Source organism: Elephas maximus, chromosome X (assembly GCF_024166365.1).
Source record: "Elephas maximus indicus isolate mEleMax1 chromosome X, mEleMax1 primary haplotype, whole genome shotgun sequence".
NCBI lineage: Eukaryota > Metazoa > Chordata > Mammalia > Proboscidea > Elephantidae > Elephas > Elephas maximus.
The window spans coordinates 128,603,535-128,630,396 of NC_064846.1; the positions used below are offsets into that span (position 1 = coordinate 128,603,535).

Genomic DNA, 26,862 nt, shown 5'->3' on the forward strand with positions numbered 1-26,862 from the left:
GCAAAACTGACCAATTCCCTTTTCAGTGTTCCATACACCTTATTTACATGGTCCCACCCCCACAAGAATGCCGTGCACCCATTTATATTATTAGCCAGCTATGAATCCCCTTGGTAGGCTACAAGCACCTCATTTGCATAGTCTTATCCTGTCATTTGGTGGAAGTTACAAAGACTATGGGCTAGAAGGGCCTTATTAAGTAATTCACTGCACTGCAAAAGGACAGAGCTGGAATTTGAACTCAGGTCTGGCTGACCTGAAAGTTCATCCAAATGCTTAATTGAAATGCAAACTGCCTTCTTTAAATTCAACTAAGGATGATAATGAGAGGGAGGTCTTTGGGGGAAGTAGAGAAAAACTGTATGGAAGTTACTTTTAAGATGTGTCTTAAAGGGTGTTTGAGTATTTGCCTAGTAGAGAAGGAAGCTATTACTTTCAGGTGGAGGAAAGAGCATGCACCAAGTCAGGGAAGTTGGAAAAAGCAAAGTGTATTCAGAAAACTTAGTTCTTCAGTGGACCTAGAAAAGGAGGAAATTTGGAGCAAGCTGCATTGGGAGGCCAGAGAGGTAACTCGGGTCCAAAATGTGGAGGGTCCTATATGCCAGTGGTCAGTAGACTAGGATGTGCAGGCCAAATTAGCCCATGAGCTAAGAATAGTTTTTACACGTTTAAAGCAGGGCTTTGAACAGGTTCTTCCTGGTTCAATCATGACTGAGGAAATGACACTGGAACAGACCTAAATTTTTTAAAATTCGAGTGAACCAGAACCGTAACAGGAGCTGGGAAAATTACAAGTTGAAACCCTACTAGAAAGTTAATCTCCCTCTTGGAAAACAAGGGCAGCATACACATTGCATAACAACCAAATCTCTTGCCTATTGGATTTTGCGCGGAGTTGGAAACAGTGGTACCCCAATCAAAGATGGTGGCCTACCTCACTGCTTTGAATGTGTGTCGCTCTTCTCGGTCCTGGCAATAACCCAATCTCACACATCAGGCTCCTGAAAGGGCTCACTACACCTCTTCCGAGTCTCCCATTCCAGGGCTTCGATCCAAAATTTTTCCCATTCTGGTTATGATTACGGATCACCCAGATTTTTAAAAATTTGGTTCTGTTTCGGTTTTGCTTCATTGGCCATGACTGAACTGGTTCGAAGCCCTGGTTTAAAAGACTGTTTACAAAAGAAAAAGAAGACTATACCACAAACACCATTATGTGGCCAGCAGAGCCTAAAATATATTTACTATCCGACTCTTTACAGAAGTAGTTTGCCGACTTCTGCAGTATGTCATAAGAAGTTTAGGCTTAATGTTGTAACCAATGGGCAACTTTTACAAGTATTCAAGAAGAGAAAGAACAAGATCAGATGCAGGTTTTAGAAGAAAAATTCTGATGAAGAGTAGACTGGATTGGGGTGGGGTGGGGAGAAGCAAGAAAAGGAGGAAGGAGCCAATTGAGAGGCCATTGCAGTGGTCCAACGGGTGGGCTGACCATCAGGGAGAGAAAGGATGTCACAGTTTTGGTGGTGCAAGCATAGGATAAGTGACTGTGTAACTGTGGGAGAAAAGGGAGGGGAAAAGGAGGTGACTAATTTTTCTCCTTTGGGGAGCTTCAAAGATAGAGTGAAGTTGTTTGAATTTGCAGGTCATTGAAATGTGGACATCTAATAGGGAATAACAGTTGTAGCCAATGGGGGACATGAGATTGCTCAGGGAGTGTGAAGTGTTCTTCTGTTTGTTCTGCAACTTTTTGCTTTTCTCCATTCTGACTAAACAGTTTTTAACAAGTGAGGTTTCCAAGGAATGAGAAGTTAAGGAAAGGTGAAGCTCAGGATGGAATAGGGGACAACAGCTTCTTTAAAGATTCGTTATGGATGAAATAGTAAATGTTCTCAATTTCAAATAGTTATTCATAAACTTTTGGGACTCTATCCATTGGAAAGTTGGGGACTGTCTGAATTATGTTTTGGTAGAGTTGTAGATGATACCAGTGCTCATAATGAAAATGTTTATTAGTGTTGACTGAAAAGAAAAATTATTTACACTATTTAAAATGGAAATTAATAATAAATAAATAAATAAAATGGGAATTATAAAAAAAAAAAAAACACACATCACCCCCTAGAGAACATCAGGTTGATCACAGCACTTCGGAAAGTCTGTGTATATAATTTAGGTACACATTAAACCACTCTTCATTCAGACAACAAAATGACAGCTTTTTTGCTGTTGGGAAAGAGAAAATCCACACTAGAAAAATACATTATAAGGTGGTCCTTGATTTACAACAGGGTTCTGTTCTGACACGAGTCAGTTCTGACGTAAGTCAAATACTTCATTTTTTTTTGAAATTTTCATTATTATTGCCTTTTATTATCAGTATCTTTAAAAATCCAGTCTTTGTCTCTGGGGGTTGGAAACATTACATATAAACTTACAGATATATTTTAATACACACATACATAAAAAATACACAAATCATAAAAATTTTCTCCAAAGATGAAGAAGAGTTGGACGATGTTGGCATTTTGTCAGTTGCGGTAATAACTCCACTTTTGGAAAGTTCTGTGTCTTCTGAATTATCCCTGGGAATTGGGATAGTGTTTCTAATCAGAAAATTAGTAAGAGTTGTCTGTATGGTCCTTTTCTTTTTTTCTTCATATATTTCCTGGTAACATCTCACTGCTTCCTGAATCTGCCTATTGACTCTAGCAAAGTGATCAGCGTTTGGGTCCATGTTTTCAAGCAACCCAAACCCCTGATTTAGTTTAGAAAACTAAATCTATACAGCAGTGTTTTGAAGAGTTAATCATAAAATTGAACATCTTAGAGTGAACATCTGAGAATGATATCATCAGCACATATTACTAAGAATAAGATGTACAAAAAAAAAAGGACTGTCAGAAGTGCAATTAGTGGTAACTGGAATACATCTTAAGTTGGGGACTACCTGTACAACTAACTTCCTTAATGCAATGGCAAAGGCGTATCACTAAAGATGGAAGGGAAGAACATATTAAAAATTTTCTTTTCAGCCATCAAGGTCTTTGCAGAAATGATTGATTTTTAATTCACTTTTGGATACATTTAAGGTTTATTCTTTGGCATCCTAAGAGCAGCATTTTGTTTCTATTATCTCCCTTATTTCTCCATAGCCATTTGACTCTAAAAGTCATTTCCTTGACATGAAAGTGACTTCTTTCTGCAGTTGGCAGATATTGTGAAAGTGTCACTTGGATGTCATTGGCTCAGTCAACCCTCCATTTTGCTCTTCCAATTTATGATACTCCTTTCCCTTTTTTCTCCATTCTCTTCTTTTAACCCACCCAACTCTTCTTTTAGTAGCCCATTATTTGGCTATTTCTCTGTTAGTACCTTAACAGGAATGGGTGGATAATGGCGAGGAAGGAGCGTATGAACTCAAAATCAGTAACTTTTGGAAAAACACTTCAGTGAGAAGATGTGGAGTTATGCCCCCTAAAATCTTTGTTTCTGAAAAGTGGAGTCTTACACAAAGAAACCGGCCTTTGAGTTTGGAACACCCACTCCGGACAGCCTTAGAATTGCATTTTGGAGGCCACAGGCTTAGGATCATTACAGAACTAACTTTTGCATTTAAAGGGCCAGGATTTGAAATTGAGCCAAGCTCAATTATGCAAGTCAATATTTTAAGTAATTCAATCTACATCAGGATTCCTTGATTTTTCATTAAAACTAATATTGAGGGGCCTCATTTAATCGTACAGCAAATGCGGATGTAATGCAAGTTCAAAAGAAGTTTGGGGGCTGGTATATTTGTGAACTTGAGTTAGCTGCTTGGTGATCAACGTGGTTCTTCATTCTACAGAATCACTTGGGGCTTCTGGGTAAAGAAACTTGACCCTCATTCCTGTTAGATTTAAATAATAAAAAATCATAATGATACAAAGTTATGTCCTCTTGAGTAACTGGTGTCAGGCCACTTCCTAGCCCTTCTGCTGCCTCCCTTGAGCGCCTGGCAAGGAACACGTGCAGAGAAAATGGATAAAAAGGTTCCAATTCTCCGCAATAGCACGTTAGAAATAATTTCAATCGGTTGGTGAGCTCTTGCCTCCTTAGAAAAGTGTGGTTTCAAACAGGGCTTCTGTTATCTCTTTATAAAAGCCCTTTTCCCCAATGGCTTGAATTCTGGTAGTGTTCAAATGCCCAGCTGGTTTTGCGCTCTAAACCACGAGAGACCTTCCTACCTCCCCACCCCGCCACCCCAAACACTGAGGCTCTTTAAAACAAAACTAGGGTTAAGGAAATTCCGGAGGGGTGGAGGTGGGAAGGCGAGGCCAGTGGTGCAGACGTCAACGGACTACAATTTCCACAAGTCCTCGCGGGGGCTGCTCGCTGCCCTCCCCTCCCGACCCGTGAGACTTGCGCTTGCGCAGGAGGCCCCGCGCTGGAGGGGGAGGGGGCGGGGACTGGACGTGGCGCCTGAAGAGAAGGAGGAGGAAGAAAGAGAGCATAGACTTTCGCACCGGCCTAGAGCGGCCCTCAAAGTGTAAAAGAGAGGAGGGTGGGCGGGGACCACCCTCAACAGGCCCCCAGCGGAATCATGGCGACCCGGAACCCCCCTCCCCAAGGTGAGCGGTCCGGGCGCGGCTCACAGCTCCTGACCTTGCTCCGGGGGCGGCTTTACCTTCCCCTTCCCCAGGGTCTCTGGGGCTCTGTTTTTTCTTTGAGGCCGCCCGTTTAATACCCCCTCTGAGCTAGACTTCGTCCTCCCCTCTTGGTGGAGCGCTGGGGGAGAGCGACCCTCGCCCCCAAAGTAGCCCCACCCCTTGTCTGTCTTTTCAACCCCGGCCCCTCATCTTCAAACGGTTTTTTAGTCTGACTCTGGAGTGATTTCTTCTCTCCGGCTCCTGACCGATTCTTTGAGAGGAGAACCCCCCTCTTCTCACTGAAAATGGACCTTTCTCTGCTCCTTACCCTACTGAGATTTGGGTAGGTGGCCCCTCACTGCTGTGTAACTCTGATCTGACTGGCTTCGTGCCCCTGGCTGGTCCTTGGGCCTTTAGGAAGGAGATGGGCATATTATTTCTAGCCCCTTTTACTCTTGAAGTCCTAATAACACTCATCAGTTTCCGCCTGGACGTTTTTACCTGTAGGCCAAAAGTAACAGTGAATTGTAACATTAAAAAAAAAATGAAGGAACATTTATGACTTTAGATTGACTCTAAATTAATTTTTTTCTGTTTTTGTATTTTGAAGAGTATGAAAGTGATGACGAGTCTTACGAAGTGTTGGATTTAACCGAGTACGCAAGAAGACACCACTGGTGGAATCGAGTGTTTGGCCACAGTTCGGGACCTATGGTAGAAAAATACTCAGTAGCCACTCAGATTGTAATGGGTGGAGTGACTGGCTGGTGAGAAGAACATCTTTTTCATTAAATTCATTAGGAGCCTGGCCTCTGCCCTTTTGTAGGTGGGCCAGACTCAATACATATTGAGTGGGTTTACACTGTTAATCCTAAAATAGCACAGTTTTGAAGCTTTTCTCTGATATGATTGGTGTAATCTACGCTCAGACTCAGTGTTGGTTTTGATAATTCCCCTCCGTCATGCCTGCCAGGGTACCACTATTCCCTCCTCATCCTTCCTTTGATTTTTTTAATATAGATTCCTCTTTCTGAAGTTCAGCATATGTAGTGGATCTGACTCCGTAATAGTGAGTAAATAGAAAAAAATATTTAAGAGTTAACTTTATGTAAATGGAGCCCTGGTGGCACAGTGGTCAGGTGTTCAGGCTGCTAAACAAAAGGTCAGCAGTTCGAATCCAGCCACTCCTTGGAAACCCTGTGGAGCAGTTCTGCTCTGTCCTGTAGGGTCACTATGAGTCAGAATCGACTCAACGGCAACGGTTTGGTGTTTGGTTTGGCATGTGTAAATAATTTTTACATGTCACCCAGTGGTAACAACTGGAACAACCTGTGAGAAACTCACACAGTAGAACTGGTCTCCCGGATTGTCAGTGCTATAGGGAGCTGTGTAAAATCCTCATTAAGAATGGTTGATGATGATACAGATGGTTCTGTTCATTTTTGTGGGCTGGTTCTGATTATACCAGTGCTTTGAAGAGGAGCTGTAGAATGGTGGTTCTGTGTTGGAATTAAAGGGCTGGCTGCTTCCCTTCTAATATTGTGAAGTACGTTAAGGGGGAGCAGTTAATAGGCATTAGCCTAATCAGTTAACAATTTCGGACCACATGATTACGTAATTGCTGCTATGGATCTACTTTGGTTATTCCTGGAATAAAAGATTGGCCAAGTAACATGGATTAGAAACAAGTCTGACACTTTATTTTGAAAATGTACATGACTGTAGAGAATTTTTGTAGTGAGGGTACTTACAAATAATGGCTTTTTTCTTAGATTCTAAGTTAAATTTATCTTGCATTAATTTAAATATACTTGGTAAGTATAACTTTTTTTTTGATTTGTGTTTTTCATGCACTTTGAACAGTGGCACACTCCTCCATGCCTTTTTAAAAATGCCATTTTATGGGAAGATTCTGTAATGGAAAGGTGCAGTATTTATTAAGTGTATTTGTTAATGCGGCTGTATGAAAAAAAGCCCACAGTTAGAAGAGAGATGTCTGTTCGTGGCCTTGGTCATTCAAACAATTCTCCACAGGCTGGTTGTACTTTGATCCCCTAATTTAGGGTCTGGTCCTCTCTTTATATAAGCTCACAATTTGGTGCCATAGATGACTGGTTAAAGTGAGTCAGGGCCTAATGTCCAATCTTAAAAAAAGAGGCTAAGAAATAATTGAGAAACAGAATTATCAAATCACTATTTGTAGGCCTCATAATTGGCAGATGTTTGCTTGGAGAGCCTAGAGACAGAGCAGGGGGAGTTAGTAGGTTCATTTTAGCAGCTGATGCCATCATACACATGGTTGTGGAGCATGCTGTCCAGGATATCGTTGACACCGGAGACCTGGCTGCTGTTTGCTTCTTCCTCTTCCTTTTCTGAGCATTTGATGCTGCCCCCCCTTACTGAGGGATATGTTTTTTATAGTAATACATACATTTGAGTTATAGCCAGGTGGTAGCCCAGGAGCTGTGTGCAGTAGGACTCTAATATTATACAATGATTTGTTGCAATGACTATAGATTCAGTGTAGCAAATTTTTGCAATTTTCTAAGGGAGTGAAACTGATGTAATAATTTGTGTCATACATTAAAGAGGAAAGGTTAATAAGCACTAACCAGTTAACAATTCAGACCAATTCAGGACATGTATGGGAGGCTAAAGAGATTATATTTAGCTGTAGGTAGCTATAGGTTTTGGAGCATAGTGAAAATAAAACTGACATCAAGATGGGTGGTTGCTAGGAGAGACTGGAGCTCAGGGGAAGACCAGTTAGAGTGGTCTGGAAGCAAGGTAATAGATGCCTGATCCATTAGCAAGGTAATGATGCTCTCAAGAGCAGAAAGGAGACAGGGTCAAGTAATGTTATAGAGATAGAGTATATAGAACTTGGCAAACAGTTGGACCAAGGAGAGGATGGAGAAGGCTGAGTCTGAGATGAATATGAGATAGCAAGCCTGGAGAATGGTGCTGTCGCTTACAAGTTGGGGCCTTAGCAACAGTTGGTTTGGGTAGAAAAGTGATGCTTGCTTTGGGACATTTTGAATGTGTGGTTCTGGGTGCTAGAGAAGTCCAGAATGTAATTGGAAAATGTAAATTTACCATTTAGGAGGGCTAGACTTAGAAATCTGGGATTCTTTTGCATACTGTTGTTGTGTGCCATTGAGTCAATTCCAATTCATAGTGACCCTATATGACAGAGTAGAACTGCCCTATAGGGTTTCCTAGGCTGTAGTCTTTACAAGGGCAAATTGCCAGGTCTTTTGTCCCACAGAGCCGCTGGTGGTTTGAACCGCTGACCTTTAGGTTAGCAGCCAAGCACTTAACCATTGCGCCAATCAGGGCTTCTTTTGCACAGTAGGGATCTGGAATGCTGAAGGGAATGTGTGAGTTCACTGAAGGAGAGAATTAACCACTGAAGAAGTATGGGAATTGACATTCTTACAGGATAGATGGGACAAAACAGGTTTAATATAAAAATAGATACAGATAAGGAGTCATGAGAAAGGTGGGCTCAAGTAGTCACAGAGGTGGAACTTCAGCTCGACCTGAAAGAGTAGGAAAGCTTTCAATAGGCAGAAACCCCTAGAAGCAGGGAGATTACTAGCTTGATCAAAGGTGATGATCTATTTGGAAACTAGTTGGGTTGGAACAGTTTGGGTAGAGTGGAGGTTGGCCAGATGTGTGGAGTATCTTCACTGTATTAAAAAAACAAACTAAACCCTTTTATTATGGTAAATTTCAGCTTACACAAAAGCAGAGGGAAGAGTATAATGAACCCCTAAGTACCCATCATCCAGTTTCAGTACCCAGTCTTCTAAATTCTCCTCTCCATCCCTTATTTTGAAGCAAATCTCAAACGTTTCAGATTGTGCATTTTTGACTTAACTGAAAGGAAACATTGAGGGTTTCTGAGCAGGTGGAGGACATGATCAAAAGAAATAGGATGATATTAAAATTTTCCCAGGAAAGCAATGAAAACTAGAAGAGGGAAAAGGGTTTAGTACATCATTGATCATTCTCATCTTTTGTCATTTCTTTCATTAAAGGTGTGCTGGATTTTTGTTCCAGAAAGTTGGAAAACTTGCAGCAACTGCAGTAGGTGGTGGCTTTCTTCTCCTTCAGGTATGTCAGAGCTGTAGCTACTTGCCTCTGCTTATATAGGTAGCCCTTGGAAATGAAGCCAAGTTTAGCCATTTCACTTCTGTCTATTTTAATAGAAGGTAGAATTTTTCTTTTAGGCGTCAGTTTATGGAATAACTCCAATGAATTTTTAAAGTTTGCATCTGACATAAAAGACAATAATTTAAATACTTCTTAATTCTTTAAGCAATAGCTTATTTCCAGCTATTAAAAAGACAACTGAAAATTGTCTTATTAATAGCTGCCTTGTTTCCTTTATGTTATTACTTAACCAGATTTCCCTTGAAGCATCTTCCTGGCAAAATAAACCTTTTACCAATATAATAATGTAACCCACTCATCCTGGCCATTTTAGACATATTTAAAATTCACACACACAGAGTATATATAATTCATAAGGTCTGCTTTCTACACATGTAGTTTCTTCCCCATAAGAAACTGCTATTAGCAATTTCTAACATGATTTTTAAAACCAGGGAACCATAATAATATAGAAGGTGTGAAAAATTGGTTTTAAAAATCATCCATAATCCTACTTCTGAGACAGGGGGATTCGAAAATTTAGTTTTGTTCATGTTCCTCTAAATATAGTGCCTTTAGAGGATGTTTATCAGGCTATTATGTGGCATTCTTGTCTGTTTGGCATGTATTTTTCCAAAAATATTCCCTGAGGATCAAATATCATCAATTCAAAAAATGAAAATATCTGGGAATGAATGTTAGTGACAGTTTTAAAGTTGCAGAGAACTGTCAGTTGTACCAGATTTAAAACATGGTTGATGATCATAGCAACCAAAATCTGACTTTAGCACCTAAGTCCATTGGTCATGTAATAATCAGTGTAGTTGCCTTAACTACAAAGGGACTGAAATCGTACATGTTAAGCACAAATTTTGAGTTGGTTACTAAACAGCCTTTTAAAAAAAATATACATTTCCTTTAGGAATATATGGTAAGAAGTGAAAAGAAATATGATTAATATCTAAACTGAGCATTGTGCAGAAGAGAATTTTACTTACGCTGATTTTGACTTGGGGTCATAGAGATACAAGAACATATTTAATTTTATAGCTATTTTGAAAACTCAATAGTCATTTCCATTTAACACGAAAGGAGTACTGGACTGAAGCAGTGCTTCCTAAAATGTACATAGAATAGAGAGAATTGTATTTTAATCCACTCTGCATGTTAGTTTTTCAGAACTCTGTCAGTCCACTCAATATGGCATCACTCAGATCTACATATTGCTATTGCCACTTCCTACTTCTCCATGCCTAGTCCATGTATTCTTTGAGGTAAGAAGGCAGAAATAACAAGCACCTGTCTACATCAAACCCATTTTTCCCAGAAATATGACTTGCCCCAAAAACTCAGTGGAAGGAAACTGAAAGAGGAAATAGAGTATCAAATAGCATTTAGCTAATTGTTTGATATTCTTTAGGGCCATTTTCTTTTTTTTTACCACCTTTACCTACGTTTAAAGATAAATATTCATGAGAATCTTAATGCTTTTCCAGTAACTCAGTATTAAGTATTTTCCAGTAGATATTTATTACACCACTGGCTTAAAACAGACAACGGTATATAAATTTTTAAATTTAGTTTTTATTTCTTTCAGAGTTAAATGCACGTAAATCAAAGGGCCAAATGGTTGTACAAGGCTTATTACAGATTAGAGTAATCCTGTGCCTCTCTTTTCACCCCAATTTTCCCCTTCCTTGGTGCGACCACTTTCAGCTCTTAGCAGATTCTTAAAGTGTGTATCCCCTTTTTTCTAAACAAGTTTTAATTGGACATGTCTTGATCTTTCAGTTTTAGGTGTTAACTGTTGGCTTCTCATTATAGAATATGAGAATTTAGCTTCCATTTACTGAATTGCTCTGCTCTCCCCATACCCTCCTCCCCCTTCTTTCTCACACACATGCAAGCTTCTGTTCCCCTGTGTCACTGCATCATCCTAGTATTGTTCTTTCATAATTGTGGAGTTCACTGAGCTGCCTTTTTTTTTTTGTACTTTAGGTGAAGGTTTACAGAACAAACTAGTTTTTCATCAAACAGTTAGTACAGACATTGTTCTATGACACTGGTTAACAACCCCGCAACTTGTCAACACTCCCCCTGCTCAACCCTGGGTTCCCGGTTACCAGCTTCCCTTTTTCCATCCTGCCTTCCAGTCCCTGCCCCAGGGCTGGTGTGCCCCTTTAGTCTTGGTTTGTTCTAGGGGCCTGTTCAATCTTTGGCTGAAGGGTGAACCTCAGGAGTGACCTCATTAGTGAGCGGAAAGGATGTCTGGGGTCCATATTCTTGGGGTTTCTCCAGTCTCTGTCAGGCCAGCAAGTCTGGTTTTTCTTTGTGAATTAGAATTTTGTTCTACATTTTTCTCCAGCTCTCTCCGGGACCCTCTATTGTGATCCCTGTTGTAGCCAGTTAGTGGTGGTAGCCGGGCACCATCTTGTACTGGACTCAGCCTGGTGGAGGCCATGGTAGATGTGGTCCATTAGTCCTTTGGACTAATCTTTCCCTTGTGTCTTTAGTTTCCTTCATTCTTTCTTACTCCCGAAGGGGTGAGACCAGTGGAGTATCTTAGATGGCTGCTCACAGGCTTTTAAGGCCCCAGATGCTACTCATCATAGAATGTAGAACATTTTCTTTATAAACTCTGTTATGCCAGTTGAGCTAGATGTTCCCCGAGATCATGGTCCCCACAGCCCTCAGCTGAGCAATTCGGTCCCTCAGGGAGTTTGGATGTATCTATGGAGCTACCATGACCTCACCTTATACAGGTTGTGCTGGCCTCCCCAATACTGTGTACTGTCTTACCCTTCTCCAATCACTGAGCTGCTTGAATCTGTAAATTTATATCTTTATAACTATGTTTGTGAAGGCTTTGGCAATTATTTCTTCAAATATTTTTCTGTTCCATTCTTTCTTTCTGAACATGACTTCAACGTCATATATGTTAGACCTTTTGATAGTGTCCTACAGGTCTCTGAGGTTTTGTTCATTTTTTAAATATTTTTTATCAGGTCATATAATTTGTATTGATCTAACTTCAAGTTCACTGACTCTTTCATCTGTTATCTACCTTCTGCCATTTAGCCTACCCAGTGAATTTATTTCAGATATTGTATTTTCCACGTTTAGAATTTCCATGTGGTTCTTTTCATATTTATTTCTCTTGTGAGATTTCCTATCCTTTTTTTTTTTAATTTTTATTGTGCTTTAAGTGAAAGTTTACAAATCAAGTCAGCCTCTGACACAAAAACTTACATACACCTTGCTACATATTCCCAGTTGCTCACCCCTAATGAGACAACCCGCTCCCACCTCCCACTCTCTCTTTTCATGTTCATTTTGCCAGCTTCTAACCCCCTCTACCCTCTCATCTCCCCTCCAGGGAGGAGATGCCAACATAGTCTCAAGTGCCCACCTGATCCAAGAAGCTCCCTCCTCACAAGCATCCCTCTCCAACCCATTGTCCAGTCCAACCCATGTCTGAAAAGTTGGCTTTGGGTATGGTTTGTGTTCTGGGCCAACAGAAGGTCTGGGGGCCAAGACCACCAGGGTCCTTCTAGCCTCAATCAGACCATTAAGTCTGGTCTTTTTACGAGAATTTGGGGTCTGTATCCCACTGCTCTTCTGCTGCCTCAGGGGTTCTCTGTTATGTTCCCTGTCAGGGGAGTCATCGGTTGTAGCCGGGTACCATCTAGTTCCTCTGGTCTCAGGCTGATGTAGTCTCTGGTTTATGTGGGCTTTTCTGTCTCTTGGGCTCGTAATTACCTTGTGTCCTTGGTGTTCTTCATTCTCCTTCAATCCAGGTGGGTTGAGGCCAATTGATGCATCTTAGATGGCCGCTTGCTACCATTTAAGACCCTAGACACCACTCTCCAAAGTGGGATGCAAAATGTTTTCTTAATAGATTTTATTATGCCAAATGACTTAGGTGTCCCCTGAAACCATGGTCTGCAAACCCCCACCCCTGCTACGCTGGCCTTCGAAGCATTCAGTTTATTCAGGAAACTTCTTTGCTTTTGGTTTAGTTCAGTTGTGCTGACCTCACCTGTATCGTGTGTTGCCTTTCCCATCACCTAAAGTAGTTCTTATCTACTATTTAATTAGTGAATGCCCCTCTCCTACCCTCCCTCCCTCCCCACTCTCATAATCATCAAAGAATGTTTTCTTCTCTTTTTAAACTATTTCTTGGGTTCTTGTAATAGTGGTCTTATACAATATTTGTCCTTTTGCAACTGACTAATTTCACTCTGCATAATGCCTTCCAGATTCCTCCATGTATGAAACGTTTCACAGATTCCTCACTGTTCTTTATGGATGCGCAGTATTCCGTTGTGTGAATATACCATAACGTATTTATCCATTCATCCGTTGATGGGCACTTTGGTTGCTTCCATCTTTTTGCTATTGTAAACAGTCCTGCAATGTCCTATCGTTTCATTGATTTAAAGCACAGCTGCTGTAAAGTCCTGATAATTGCAATATTTGAGTTGTCTCAGGCTTGGCATCTGCTGATTTTCTTTTCTCTTGAGAGTAGGTCACGTTTCCCTAGTTTACCATATATTGAGTAATTTTGGATTTTGATTGGGAATGGTACATTGTGGAGGCCCTGGATTCTGTTTATTCCTCTGAAGAATCTTGACAGATTATTCTTCACAGGTAGTTAACTTGGTTAGACTCAAATTACAAATTGTTTCGTTTGTAATGGGCAGCAGCTCAGATCTCAGTTCATTTCTTTTAGCCTTAGATGCAAAATGCTTGGTTCTGCTCCATGAATGTGTGATTAAGGAGTCATCCAAAGACTTGGCTAGAGTTTATGAACATAAATTGAGGCTCCCCTCTGGTTCTTTCCTTTATGACAGTGATGGTTGTTTTGGGTTCTGTCTTCTGTTTCTTCAGACCAGAGAGATGGCAAGTTTTCTATTGAAGTTTTATTCACCGTGTGACTGCATTCTGCCCTTAGCGTAAAGTCATAAAAATGGGCAACTCACCTGGTACTGGTCCCTTCCTGACTTAAGTTTCAACTCCCCTTCAAAATCTGCTTGCCTTTTATATAAAAAAAAAAAAAAACAACTCTGGAGCCCTTATGTTTTAACCAAGAGTTTATAGTTGCTATCTGCAGAGGGTCTGTGTGTTAGGAGTATACTCTGGCATACTGGAAGCAGAATTTCAGCACCAAGTGTGTAGATCAGGGGTCAGCAAACTTTTTCTTAAAGAGTCAGGATAGTAAATATTTTAGGCTTATGAGCCATATGGTCTCTGTCATACCTACTCAACTTAGCCATTGTAGCATGAAAGCAGCAATAGACAATATGTAGATAAATTGATATTGCTGTGTTTCAATAAAATTTTATTTATGAAAATAGGCAACTGGCTTGCAGGCTGTAGTTTGCTGATCCCTGGTTTAGGTTATGACTGCAGGTGTTATTCACCACTGAGCCATGCAGTATGCTGTGATTTTTCTTGTCACAACTCTTTGTTTTCCCTGAAGTTAATAATTATATTGTGTTTTGGTTGGCTTCATTTTTTATGTATGCATCAATAACTCAATCCCAAACTTTCTACCAGTTGTCTTAAATCTCCTCTCACTGGGGCCATATGCATCAAATAGTCTGTCAGTTCAATCTTCTTGACAAACTTGCTCCCAGAGTCCTCTGTTCGGCCTGATTTTTTTTAGGCCTGGTGTATAGTTGATGTTACCCTGGGATCTCTCTTCAATACCGTTCTGGGGCTACCTCTTGCTTCTGTCATGGGTTGTTTCCTGTGTCTTGTATGTCTTCTTGATATATTCTTTTGTTTTGGTGGGAGACATTCTCCAGTAACTTTCTGAGAAAGTGAGCATGGGAAGTGTAGTTTTGAGACTTCACAGGTTTGAAAATTTCATTTTACTCTCACATTTGATTGATACCTTATTTGAGTTTAGATACTGCTCCATTGTCTTCTAATTCCCAGTGTTGCTCTGAAGTCTAAAATCATTCTAATTCTTGAAACTTTGTATGTGCTATATTTTTTTCCCTTCTTAGTAAATAGAGGTTTTTGTATATGTCCCCAGTGTTCTGACTTTTCACAGCAATGTACTTTGCCATGGCCTGTTTTCATCCATTACGCTGTAAACTAAATAGGCCCTTTGAATTTGGAAGATGTGTGTCTTTTAGTTTTGGGAAATTCTCTTGATACTTACTTAGTAATGATTTTGGTTTTTTTTATCTCTTTCTGTAGTTCCTAATTACATGGATTTCATGAACTGATTGTCTAATTATCTTTCTGGTTTTTTTTGGTCTACTTTCTGGAATATTTTCAATTTCACCTTCTAACTCATTTTTTCATTTCTGCTATCATTAATTTTAACTTTCGTGAGCTTTTGTTGTTCTTTCAGTGTTACTTTAGCATCCTTTTTTTTTGGTTTGTTTTTGTTTTTAACAGCTTTACTTAGGTAGAATTTAAATACTGCAGAATTAACCCTCACCCTCCAAGATTCACAGGAGCCAGTTTGCAGTCAGTTCCTACTTCCACCCCAGCTTCGGGTACCTTAGCATCTTGTTCCTTGTTCCTGTTTCGTGGATGCAGTATCTTAAAAAAAATTTTTTTCAGAGATTGGAAAGGTGGCATGTATTATGTGTGACTTGTCCCCTTCCAGCCTATAGCTTCCTTCAACCAGTGCAGTAGTTAAAGGACAATCCCTTCATAAATCTTTTAGAAATACATTATTTACTGAAGCACTAGTGTCTTTGAAACCATTTTAATTATTTGTCTATAGACTGGTGATGTTGGTGAAGGTGGTTGTACTTGAAATGTGTTCTCTCATTTGAATTGAGGATAGAAGGTTCTTAGAAATGGCAGAGGCTGAAAGTTATTTTTAATCACTGGATGCGCGTTTGATGTCCTTGCCTTAATAGACTACAAGTTCACTCGAGTATTGATCCAAATGGCCTGTCCTGTATGGAATTCTCAACACCTACAGAGATGTTCATCTATGCAGTTAATTTTTTCAGTTTTACAAACAACACTGCCATGACCAGCTATTTACATACGTTTGCACACACTCATGAGACAAAGCAAATGCACATATTTAAGTGTTTTGATTGTCAAGTAGCCTTCCAGAAAGGATACATCAGTTACGTTCCCACGAGCCCTGTATGAAAGTACTTGCTAACTTGTCCTCTTTTCCACTGTACTCTTTGGAAGGAACTATAGTCTGAACTATGCACAGTCCACACTTCAGGAGTAGGAGTTATACACCACCTCCCTGAGGGTAGTGTATCTACATAAATTATTTTGGAATTCTTCTGCATGGGAGATTTACATCTTCTCCATTTATCAATTTATTCAGTCATTTATTTATATCGATATGGGCTAATGAATATTTTATACTTTGGGTTATAATCCAGTACTACTATATTTTGTTGCTCAAATTATTCTAGCTTTAGCCGTTTGGAGTTCTTTCAGTTGTCCATTATGTTTTTCAGTCTCTGAGGACATAAAGGATCTAGTTTTGTTTTTTTTTTTAAGCCTTTTTTTCTCCCTACAAAGTCTGTGTTCCTCTAAATTTTTAGGTTTTTTTTTTTATTATTTTTTATTAATCTCTCTCTCTGCTTGTTTATTTTGGTCTCTTTTTCATGTTATATGCTTTCCTTGATGTCTGATGTCTGCTCATAAAAGCTGATAAAAAGCCGTAAATGTGTGGATGGGGCTTTCCTGTCTCTGGGAAATCTGACCAACCTAAGAAAAAAAATACCTAAAGATGTGGATTTGGGGTGGGAGAGGGATTTTCCCTCAATGAAATAGCCCAGTTAGATCACCATATGGTGAAACTCACAAGCAAATAGGCCCATCCACATGTTCAGTGTTCCATCATATGTGGGTCTTTACCTGAAAGCCTGGTATTATTTTCAACTTGTAGGCCTTTATTCTAATGACATCTCTTTACCTAATTCCATGAAATGCTTTAGCATTCTTCGTTGTTGTCATTAGGTGTCATCGAGTCGGTTCCGACTCATAGCATCCCTGCATACAACAAAACGAAACACTGCCCAGTCCTGTGTCATCACAATCAGTATGTTTGAGCCCATTGTTGCAGCCACTGTGTCAGTCCATCTTGTTGAGGGTCTTCTTTTTTGTTGACCCTCTACCAAGCATGTCTTTTTCTTGGGACTGGTCCCCCCTGATAACATGTCCAAAGTATGTGAGACAATGTCTCGCCGTCCTCACTTCCAAGGAACACTTCGGCTGTATTTCTTCCAAACAGGTTTGTTCGGGCAGTCCATTCAGTATTCTTTGCCAATATCATAATTCAAAGGCATCAGTTCTTCAGTCTTCCTTATTCATTGTCCACCTTTTACATGCATATGAGGCGACTGAAAATATCATGCCTTGGGTCAGGTGCACCTTAGTCTTCAAAGTGACATCTTTGCTTTTTAATACTTTAAAGAGGTCTTTTGCGCAGATTCGCCCAATGTAATACGTCGTTTGATTTCCCGACAGCTGCCTCCATGGGCACTGGTTGTGGATCCAAGTAAGATGAAATCCTTGACAACTTCAGTCTTTTCTCCATTTATCATGATGTTGCTTATTGGTCCAGTTGTGAGGATTTTTGTTTTCTTTATGTTGAAGCATAATCCATACTGAAGGCTGTGGTCTGTGATATTCATCAGTAAGTGTTTCAAGTCCTCTTTGCTTTCAGCATTCAAAGAAAGTCAAATGTTCAAAAATAGTTATTACCCCTCCCACTCCGTCACCCTCAACCCTGGTCTGCTGGTTTGCATTTCCCTGTAATTGCTTAGCTAAGTTCTGGGTGGAGAAGACTGAGTTGGTTCTTGTATAGTCAGTTCTTAGAAGGTATTTGACGATGATGGATGTACATGAACCCCAATGGTGTCAGATTGGTTGTCCTGGGTCATCTCTGTCTTGGAGTGTACTGCCGAGTTCAGACTGCTATCCTTCAATTTGACCAGATTTGCCTCCAGGTGAAGTCTTTATTCGGTTATTTATTTGTTGAGGATTCTAGGAACATAGAGATTCACAATCCCCTGGGAGAGTTAGGTTTTCACCAACAAATTTAATGGTAAGGCCAGTGCTGAGGCGGAAAGGTGTATGTATATAGCTCTGGAAGATGCTGTGACTGCTTGGAGGTGTCAGAGAGGGAGAGCCCATAGAGGCATTAACATCTTCAACTTCTCAAGGTCTTTATTTTTCCTGCAACTGTTTCGACATTTTACCCAAAAGCATACAGGGTTCTTTAAACCTTATAAAATCTTTGTTTCAGATAACTTCGGCTTTATTAATTTTCAGTAATAAATGACTATGCAGAAATATTTTTATGTAAAAAAAAATTTTTTTTTTTAATGTGTATAAAATGCTGTTTGTGAGAATTTGTTTAATGCGTCTCATTAAATGACTTCCTTTATTCATTTGCTAGGGATGTAGTTAAGGTTTTTTGTTCGTTTCATCAATATAACTCATGGCATAAGGATTAATTAAAAAAAAAAAACTTAAAATGAAAAGTAAATTGGGAATTGCTGTTGGTAATATTTTGTAGATAATATTTTGGTTTTTTCTCACCAAAAAATAAAAGCCACACATATACGTAAAATCTTTGTACTCAGAAGCTTTGGATTGAATAAGAAGATAGGAGATTCAACAAAAAGTTAAATTCTGCAAAAGCTTCAAAGAAATCAACTGGTTTGATTACTTAGTACAAGTAAGTAATAAGTCTTTTCAATTTATATGTGGAAAAGGCTCCTTTCCCTAAAGTTCATCACCTCCATGTTGGTGGCCCAAATTGCTGTGTCAAATACTATCAGAAAAAGCTTTTACTTGCCATTTGATTTTTGATCTCCAGTCTGTTTTGCCGAGGTTTGAGTTTGAAGTGATAGTAAGTGAATAAACATAAGCAGAAATGCAGTCAAATTCCTCTATGTAGTCATTCACAGAGAAAATAGAGTCTGTGATTCATATTCATCTTATTTATATAAAACCAGGTATTTTTAGTATTTGAAGTATTTTGTATATGGTTAAAAGTCAAAGCAATACCTTAAGAGATGATAAGGAAAGCATAAGTTTGGTAGAAGTGATTTATAATGTATATATGGCTTAATTATTTACTACTCATGATTATATTTTGAGTTTATTATTTTGGGGGACTAGCTTACTTTACTGGTTTAACACAAAATAAAAAAAAAAAAAATTTTTTTTTTTTTATTATTCCTGTTCAGATACTGCGGTGTCCTCATAGCACCACGTGAGTGTTTTTCTTATGGTTAATAGGCAGTTAGCTATGTTGTTTTTGTTAGGTGCTGTAGAGTCAGTTTCTACCCGTAGTGACCCTATGCACAACAGAACGAAACACTACCCGTCCTGTGCCATCCTCACGATCTTTGCTGTATTTGAGCCCATCGTTGCAGCTTCTGTGTCAGTCCATCTTGTTGAGGGCCTTCCTCTTTTTTGCTGATCCTCTACCAACCGTGATGTCCTTCTCCAAGGTCTAGTCCCCCCTGATAGCATATCCAAAGTACAGAGACGAAGTCTCACCATCCTCAACTTCTAAGGAGCATTCTGGCTATACTTCTTCCAAGACAGATTTAGTTGTTCTTTTGGCAAGTCCACGGTATATTCAGTATTCTTTTAGTTCACATGCATCAGTTCTTCGGTCTTCCTTATTCATTGTCCAGCTTTCACATACATATGCGTCGATTGAAAATACCATGGGCTTGGGTCAGGTGTACCTTAGTTCTCTAGGTGACATCTTTGCTTTTTAGCACTTTAATGAGGTCTTTTGCACCCGATTGGCCAAATGCAACACATTGTTTGAATTTTTGACTGCTGCTTCCGTGGCTGTTGATTGTGGATCCAAGTAAAATGAAATCCTTGACAAGCTCAGTCTTTTCTCTCTTTATCATGATGTTCTTTATTGGTCCAGTTGTGAGGATTTTTGTTTTCTTTATGTTGAGGTGTAATCCATACCGAAGGCTGTGGTCTTTGATCTTCATTAGGAAGTACTTGAAGTCCTCTTCACATTCAGCAAGCAAGGTGGTGTCATCTGCATAACACAGGTTGTTAATGAGTCTTCCTCCAATCCTGATGCCCTGTTCCTCTTCATATAGTCCAGCTTCTTGGATTATTTGCTCAGCATATAGATCGAAGCTGTAGTTTTGTTAAAAGGATTTATTTTATGAAACGTGTGTAGAGCATAAGTTTGCCACAGTATTTCTTTTACATTCTACTTTCAAAAGCAATTATCAGAAAGTATTCTTATTTAAATAGTTAGTGTGGACCTTTTATCAGACTACTTTTGGTTTCTTTAGTGATGTAATAGCTAATTGGCTTCTGATCCCTTGTTCAAACATCTGTTTAATTAAAAGGTACTTCTTTATTTATGTTATTTGGATAGCCTCTGTATCTTTTTAGCTGTCTCTAAAAGGTGTGATAGAATTATAGTACAGTTATAATTTTTGAAATATTTTCCTGTCATGTACCATACTTAGCATAGCGTTCATTATTCTGAATAATTAGTTTATGTTAATGTCAGTTTTCTCTAATGCACTCGAAGCTCTGTGAGGGTGGGAAAGGGTGGGATGTTGTCTGTCTCTTGTTGGCTGTAGCTTATGGACCTAGGACAGTACTCGGCATTGGGTAGGCACTCAGTATTTCTTAGATAAATTAATAAATAGTAATTTTTTTAAAACCTGTAAGCTTCACAGATTTATTGAAATCTATATGTTCCTATATTCTTGGGTAATAGATTAGTAATCTAGTTGATTTAGAATTTACCATTTTTATTACATTTTTACAGATTGCCAGTCACAGTGGCTATGTGCAGATTGACTGGAAGAGAGTTGAAAAAGATGTAAACAAAGCAAAAAGACAGATTAAGAAACGGGCAAATAAAGCGGCACCTGAAATCAACAATATAATTGAAGAAGTAAGACAATATATATTTTTGGCTCCTTTTTTTAAATGAGTCTCACTTAGCAGTAAATGTGACTAGGAATTATTTTCTTTAAAAAAATTGGTGGTTTTGGTCTTATGTCTCTAGCATTAAGTAAAATTTGGAATCAAACCGTTTGAATCAGTCATTACTTTTTGGTGATGAACATAGATTCCCCTGCTCATCTTCCCAACTCCTTGATTCCCCCTGTGTAAAAACAGATAACATTAGTCTTCCAGAATTTTTCTTTTGGTTTTACGATGTGTATGTGTGTATACAAACTGTTAAAAATGCAAACTACCCGTTTTTTTCTTGCGGTGGAATAGTTTGAAAACGTATTCATTTTATTTTATTGGATGAATGTATTATTTTTAATAACATTTGTATTTTGTCTATAGTCTTCCTTTACTGTTTAGAATTAAGTATTTACTCCCTTGACTTTGTTTTTGTTTTATTCTTTTACCTCTCCGAACTTTTTATTTTGAAAAATTTCAAATCAGTTAAAACACTGAAAGATGAGTATAGTGAATACCTAAATACCCTTTACCTCTTCACCAAATTGTGAACATTTTGCCACATTTGCTTTACCTCTGTGCATGTGTGTGATGAACACCTTTTTTTTTTTCTGAACCACGTAAGATATCATGACTCTTCGCCGCTAAATACTTGAGCACCTGTCTGCTAAGGATAGGGATATTCTGCTGTACAACTACAGATACCATTATTACACCCAAGAAATTTAACATACAGTATTACTTTCTGATATATAGAAAGTTTTTCCACAAAATATCCTTTATTGCTTTTTTTTTCCTGATCAAGAATTATACATTGCATTTGGTCATCGTGTCTCTGATGTCTTCTTTAATATTGAACAGTCCGCTTATCTGGTTTGTTTTTTCTTTTTTCTCCATCTTTCATGACACTGACATTTTTGAAACATCTAGGCCAGTTTTGCAGAATAGCCCATGGTTCGGCCTTGTCCCTTTGCTTCTTCACAATTTTATTTGGGTTAACTATTTTATGAAGGTGATGTTAAATATACTTTTTTTTGATCCTGTACATTTTTTCTTACCAGCTAAGTGGATTATTAATAAATATCATTGTACCTGCTGTGGGACTTCATTAAATGATCTGTGTTAATAACTTGCTAAAGGAGCCGTTTATGTCTGCCCTATATGTAGATATCTTTTTACTTGTGAGATCATTGCTGCCCATATACCTGTTACCTCAGTAGTCACAGAACTTACTGGGCCTGACTCTGGGCTCTAGGCTCCTTCAGTTTGTAATTCACTGCTCTGAGGTCTTGCATGGTGTTTGGCGCCTACAATAGTAGGGGCTCAGGAATTTTTGCTGAAATTTTATTTGAAGAAAATAGCTGAAAATGTTACTTAGCTCTGGATTCAGTAATTAAACTTTTGTTTAAATTTGCTTTATGTTTCAGGCAACAGAATTTATCAAACAGAACATCGTGATATCCAGTGGATTTGTGGGAGGCTTTTTGCTAGGCCTTGCATCTTAAGGACGTGAATGTTTTATCATAGTGGATTCAACTGTGACGAGCAGTGGTGGCATCAAGACAGCCTCTCAATAGCATGTGCCACCAGATTCTCCAGGGCAAGGAGAAACAATTACCTGGACAATACTGAATTCGCAACTTTAGTGTTTTGCCTTCTGAAGCTTGGCAAACTAGTATCTGCTGTAAAATACCCTGTGTCGTATGTGTATAATAGTATTCCTGAGCAAAAACTTTGATCCTTTTAAAAAAAATTGCATCTGTTTAGAAATTAGCCTATAAAATATCATCAAAGCATGTAGATGTGGAAAGAAAAAAAAATCTGTTTGTTGGACTACTCTCCAGTGAAATATTACCCTCGTTTTATTTAAATAAGATGTTCTTCATTATGGTTTATAGTATAGTACCAATAACTAATCATTTGTATTATTGCTTCAACATTAGAGCTGAGTTTTATTTTGAGAAATGTTTGCAATAAATTGAAGAACTGCAGTGCCCTTTTGTGGAAGGATTTAGAAATAATAGAACTACTAAAGATATTAAACACACTCTACTGATATAATTTAATACCAATTTTTAAGTTTTTTTCTATTTGAGCTTTAATGTACTTAAGTTTACCTGCAGTTCTTACTTTGCTTAAATGATAACTATAGTAGACAATTTCAAAGAAAGCCCTTCTAAGCAAATACTACATGTCCAAAGCTCTTTTTTCTTTTTTTTGTTGTCTGTAGTTAAAAAATATCTTCTTGTATATAAGCTTCCAAATTTTTTAATTTGTTTATCTTGGCGGTATGGACAAAAGTAATTTTTTTGAAGGTGTATATAGTTGGACAACTGATTCATTTTATTAAGCTTGAATGAAGTTCCATTCTCATTTCTAAAATTCCTAATTATTATTCTGGCCCCTTCTTCACAAAGAGGTGAAAGTTAAAATATTTAGCAGTATACTATGAATTTTTTGTTTGGAGAACAGTGATTTTCTATGTAATTATGAAATTGTAGGTTAAAGAGAATTGTTCCTTTGATCTCGTTTCAGATGTAAGTACTAAGGCTTTCTGGTTTTCTGTGTCATTATATTGGTTGAACCTTAAACCAGTGAACTTGTTTCTCAGGGCCAACATCGTACTCCCTTGGAGGTTCCTTTTCCCCCAAAAGTTTTCTGGAAGTTTGTAGAGTTCTAGGTTGGAATTAGGAAAAACAACAGAACGTGTGTTGGAGTCTTCAGATTGTGAAGACTGTAGATATTCAGGCCACCTGCTTTTCATAGGAAGTCCCCATAGCATATTTTGTGTATTGTAAACATGTGGCATTTCATACTTTTGAGATTGGTTACAGTCTGAGTGCTTTCATTATCATTGAGGTTCCTTAAAATTGAATGTGAAGTTGATGTTAAGTTTCTTCCTTTACTCTCATGAGTGCTTCAGGTATGATGCTAAATAAAATGCAGACTTTCTTAGTATGAAGTGATTTTGCTTATAAATACTTGATTTTTCTTTTTTGGGCTTTTTAAAATTTCTGCCTTGTCCAGCTTTTTATTGCTTAGGATTAAAAGGGAAAAATATTCATGAATATGATCAGGTCACACATTAGGTGGAACCTTGGCAGTACTTCTTCTGTGTGCCAGGCCTTTGTGATGCTCCCTGTGACACACAGAGTAAGGCAGGCTGTTGGGAGCTCTGGTAGCTGACTCAATTTGTTCATTCTGGAAGTGTTTACAGAGTGTTCTCTGCATGATCCACTAGGAAAGTGGGGGAGGGAGCACACAAAATGTCACTGCCCTCAATAGCCTTCAACTGAATAGAGACTAAGATTTTCCTATATGAAAAGTTATAGGAGTACATGGCAAAAGAGTAGTAGGGATAACTACTTTCAAAGTCCAAACATGAATGAAAACTGAAAAAGATAGTAGCAACTCATTTTTACCTCTACATTTCCAAGTAGCTGTCTAGATTTTTAAAAATATTTCTATGCAAATGCAATATTTTATTAGCATCTCTTGTTCTGCCTCATGCCTACACTGTTTGCCCCACTAGATTGTAGGCTACTTGAGGCTAGTCAATCTGTAACCTGTGAAGCACATAGTGCAGTGCTTTGCTCATGGTAGGTTGCTGGGAGGGTAGCCTACCTTTATGATTCTCATCCAGGCTGGTTAAGCTGAGGCCTTGGACTCAGAGCATTCTCTGATATGGAGGCTGGGCATTGGATCTCTTTCTCCTCTCCCATTCCCTTCTGTTTGTCAGAGAAGCCCTTCTCCCTCTTTTGAACCCATAATAACTTTCTATGACTATCTTTGACTACTTAATAGTACTAAAGTAATTAATCCTGTAGTTAGTGGGAGAAGAAATGTTCTTTCCAGTCATGCACCCCTGGTCACAGGACTGCCATGCTATTTGAATTTGAACAAAGCTTGGCAACAGGATGGTCAGGCCAGCAGCGGCTGAACAAAGGCCTCTTCCTCTTACCCTTTTCCTTGTTCCCATGCGCTCAGATTTCCCTGTGTCAACTCACCCTGGGATGGGGGTCTGAGGGAGGCCAACCCTGCAATGAACCTTAACCCATTCATCTACCTCCTCACTGTTATATAAGTAAGTAAAAGCTTGTGATCTTGCCACTGGATGATGCCAATTAATTACTGAGAGCTACAGCCCTCTTGCAGTCCATTTTTCATCTTGACTCACTGCAGTTGTTTGGAAATCTCAGAATACCACTATGCTGTCTCCAACTATGAGGACAAAACAAATCCCCACTTTTTACTTCACTGTTCATTTCTGACACCAGCTGCCCATGCAGCACTTCTCTGACCCTAGCCACCCAGAGCTCGGTCAGATCTTACAAGTTAAAAGGACACAATCATTCAGACTCAAGTAGAGTCCACCTGACACCCTCATTTCTGACCTGCTGGCTACAAATTGGAGTTTCTCCTCTACCCCTTTAGGGTGCTAGCCACAAGCTCGGAGACTCCCCTGGACTCCCTCACTTCTGATCTGCTGGCTCCCACTACTACTCTTTTAGTGGGGGGTAGGGCTTGAACCAGAATGAACTGGATTGAAGCCCTGCAAGTGGTCTTTGTGGCCTGGGCAGTCCCCCACTCATTTGCATAAATCCTCAGGTGTTTAGATAACAATAACAACCCAATGTGTTGCTGTCTGTCAGTTCTGACCCTATGGGACAGAGTAGAACTGCCCCATAGAGTTTCCAAGGAGCGGCTGGTGGATTTGAACTGCCAGCCTTTTGTTTAGCAGCCTGAGCTCTTAACTACCATGCCACCAGGACTCCTAGGTGACAAAGGCACCTCAATTACTCAGCAAAGTCTAAGGGTTTAGAGTTCTCTTTCAGGAAACAAGGGCAAAGACCAAATTATTTTAAGTAAAAAATATCTCATGTAGGTGTTCAGCAAATGTTTTGAATAAACACTTGTGAAAAGCATATTACTATGCTAGATACATGTCAGTCTGTAGAGAGCTGTTCTTTGTGTAGCAGTCCTGTGAATCAGAGGCTCAATCAGAAATGACTTGATGTGGCCTGGTTGGAATGAAAAGCCGGTAGCCTGCCTTTGTCTATAACGGGAATTTTTATGTTTGAGGGTATAAAGGCTGTTTATGAGATTTATTAAAATTTAAGTAGATGGAATATTCTTATTTCATGGTCTAGGCTTTGGAAGATACATAGGAACATTTTGACTGATTTTTATTTTTACTTTTCTCATAACCTACTACTCTCCTTCCAAAAAAGATTTTAAATGTGTTTTCACATTTCAAATACCAAACCAAAACCAAACCCAGTGCCATCAAGTCGATTCTAACTCCTAAGTGACCCTATAGGACGGAGTAGAACTGCCCCATAGAGTTTCCAAGGAGCACCTGGTGGATTGCAAACTGCCGACCCTTTGGTTAGCAGCTGTAGCACTTAACCACTACACCACCAGGGTTTCCATTTCAAATACAGTATGAATAAAATACGTTCATTACAGAAAAATAAGCCAGTGAAAAGAATATACAGAATGTTATAATCTGGTGTGCTTGGAGAGTTATTGTCCAGACCTTGGTGTTTAGCCTTCAGTCTTTACTGTGTATGTATGAACATATATTTGTGTATTTCATATAAAAATTGAATCAGTTTATGTTCTATTTTATAAATCACTATTTCCAGTTATGTATTATGAATATCTTTTTATAGTAGTAGGCACATTTATGGTAACAGAAAGGTATAACATACATACCCACCCCATCCCCTTTCATGAGACAACCATATTGAAACTTATTTTAAAATATATTTTAATATATCTTATACCATTTTTACTGTGAAAGTTTCAATAGGATGTATTGAATGTCCACTCTGAAGACAAGGGATTTTATACACATTGGTTTCCCCTTTCTTTGTTTTGATTGTTAATTTATTTTTAGTTATTCTAGTGGTTGCCTTTATTACTTTAAATATTACACTTCATTTTTTTTCTTTGTTTACCAACTTAAGGTAGTATCTGCTAACTCTCTGTAAAGAAAGATGAAGAAAATAGAGCATACTTATTCCCTGCCACGCTCTGGCCTCCTGATTTTTGTTAAAAATTATTATTTTTAATGGTATATTCAAAAGATGGAATTCTATACAATTATTAAGAGGATTAACATAAATTGATCAGAAAGATAGCC

At 38.7% G+C, this 26,862-nt stretch overlaps 1 protein-coding gene across 1 annotated transcript; it reads left to right on the forward strand.

Annotated features, from left to right (window-relative positions):
• The first annotated feature begins 4,437 nt into the window (after positions 1-4,437).
• On the forward strand, positions 4,438-26,862 carry FUNDC1 (FUN14 domain containing 1). The gene is made up of 5 exons (XM_049871324.1): positions 4,438-4,610; positions 5,239-5,395; positions 8,672-8,747; positions 20,566-20,694; positions 22,142-26,862. The coding sequence occupies exons 1-5, from the start codon at positions 4,583-4,585 to the stop codon at positions 22,217-22,219; spliced, it is 468 nt and encodes a 155-aa protein (XP_049727281.1). The 5' UTR covers positions 4,438-4,582; the 3' UTR covers positions 22,220-26,862.

Bases quoted from the DNA above. Each gene is read 5' to 3' on its own strand.
- FUNDC1 (XM_049871324.1), top strand. From the start codon at position 4,583: ATGGCGACCCGGAACCCCCCTCCCCAAG. The intron at 8,748-20,565 runs GTATGTCAGAGC...ACATTTTTACAG, and splicing joins GTGGCTTTCTTCTCCTTCAG to ATTGCCAGTCACAGTGGCTA. The intron at 20,695-22,141 runs GTAAGACAATAT...TTTATGTTTCAG, and splicing joins TCAACAATATAATTGAAGAA to GCAACAGAATTTATCAAACA.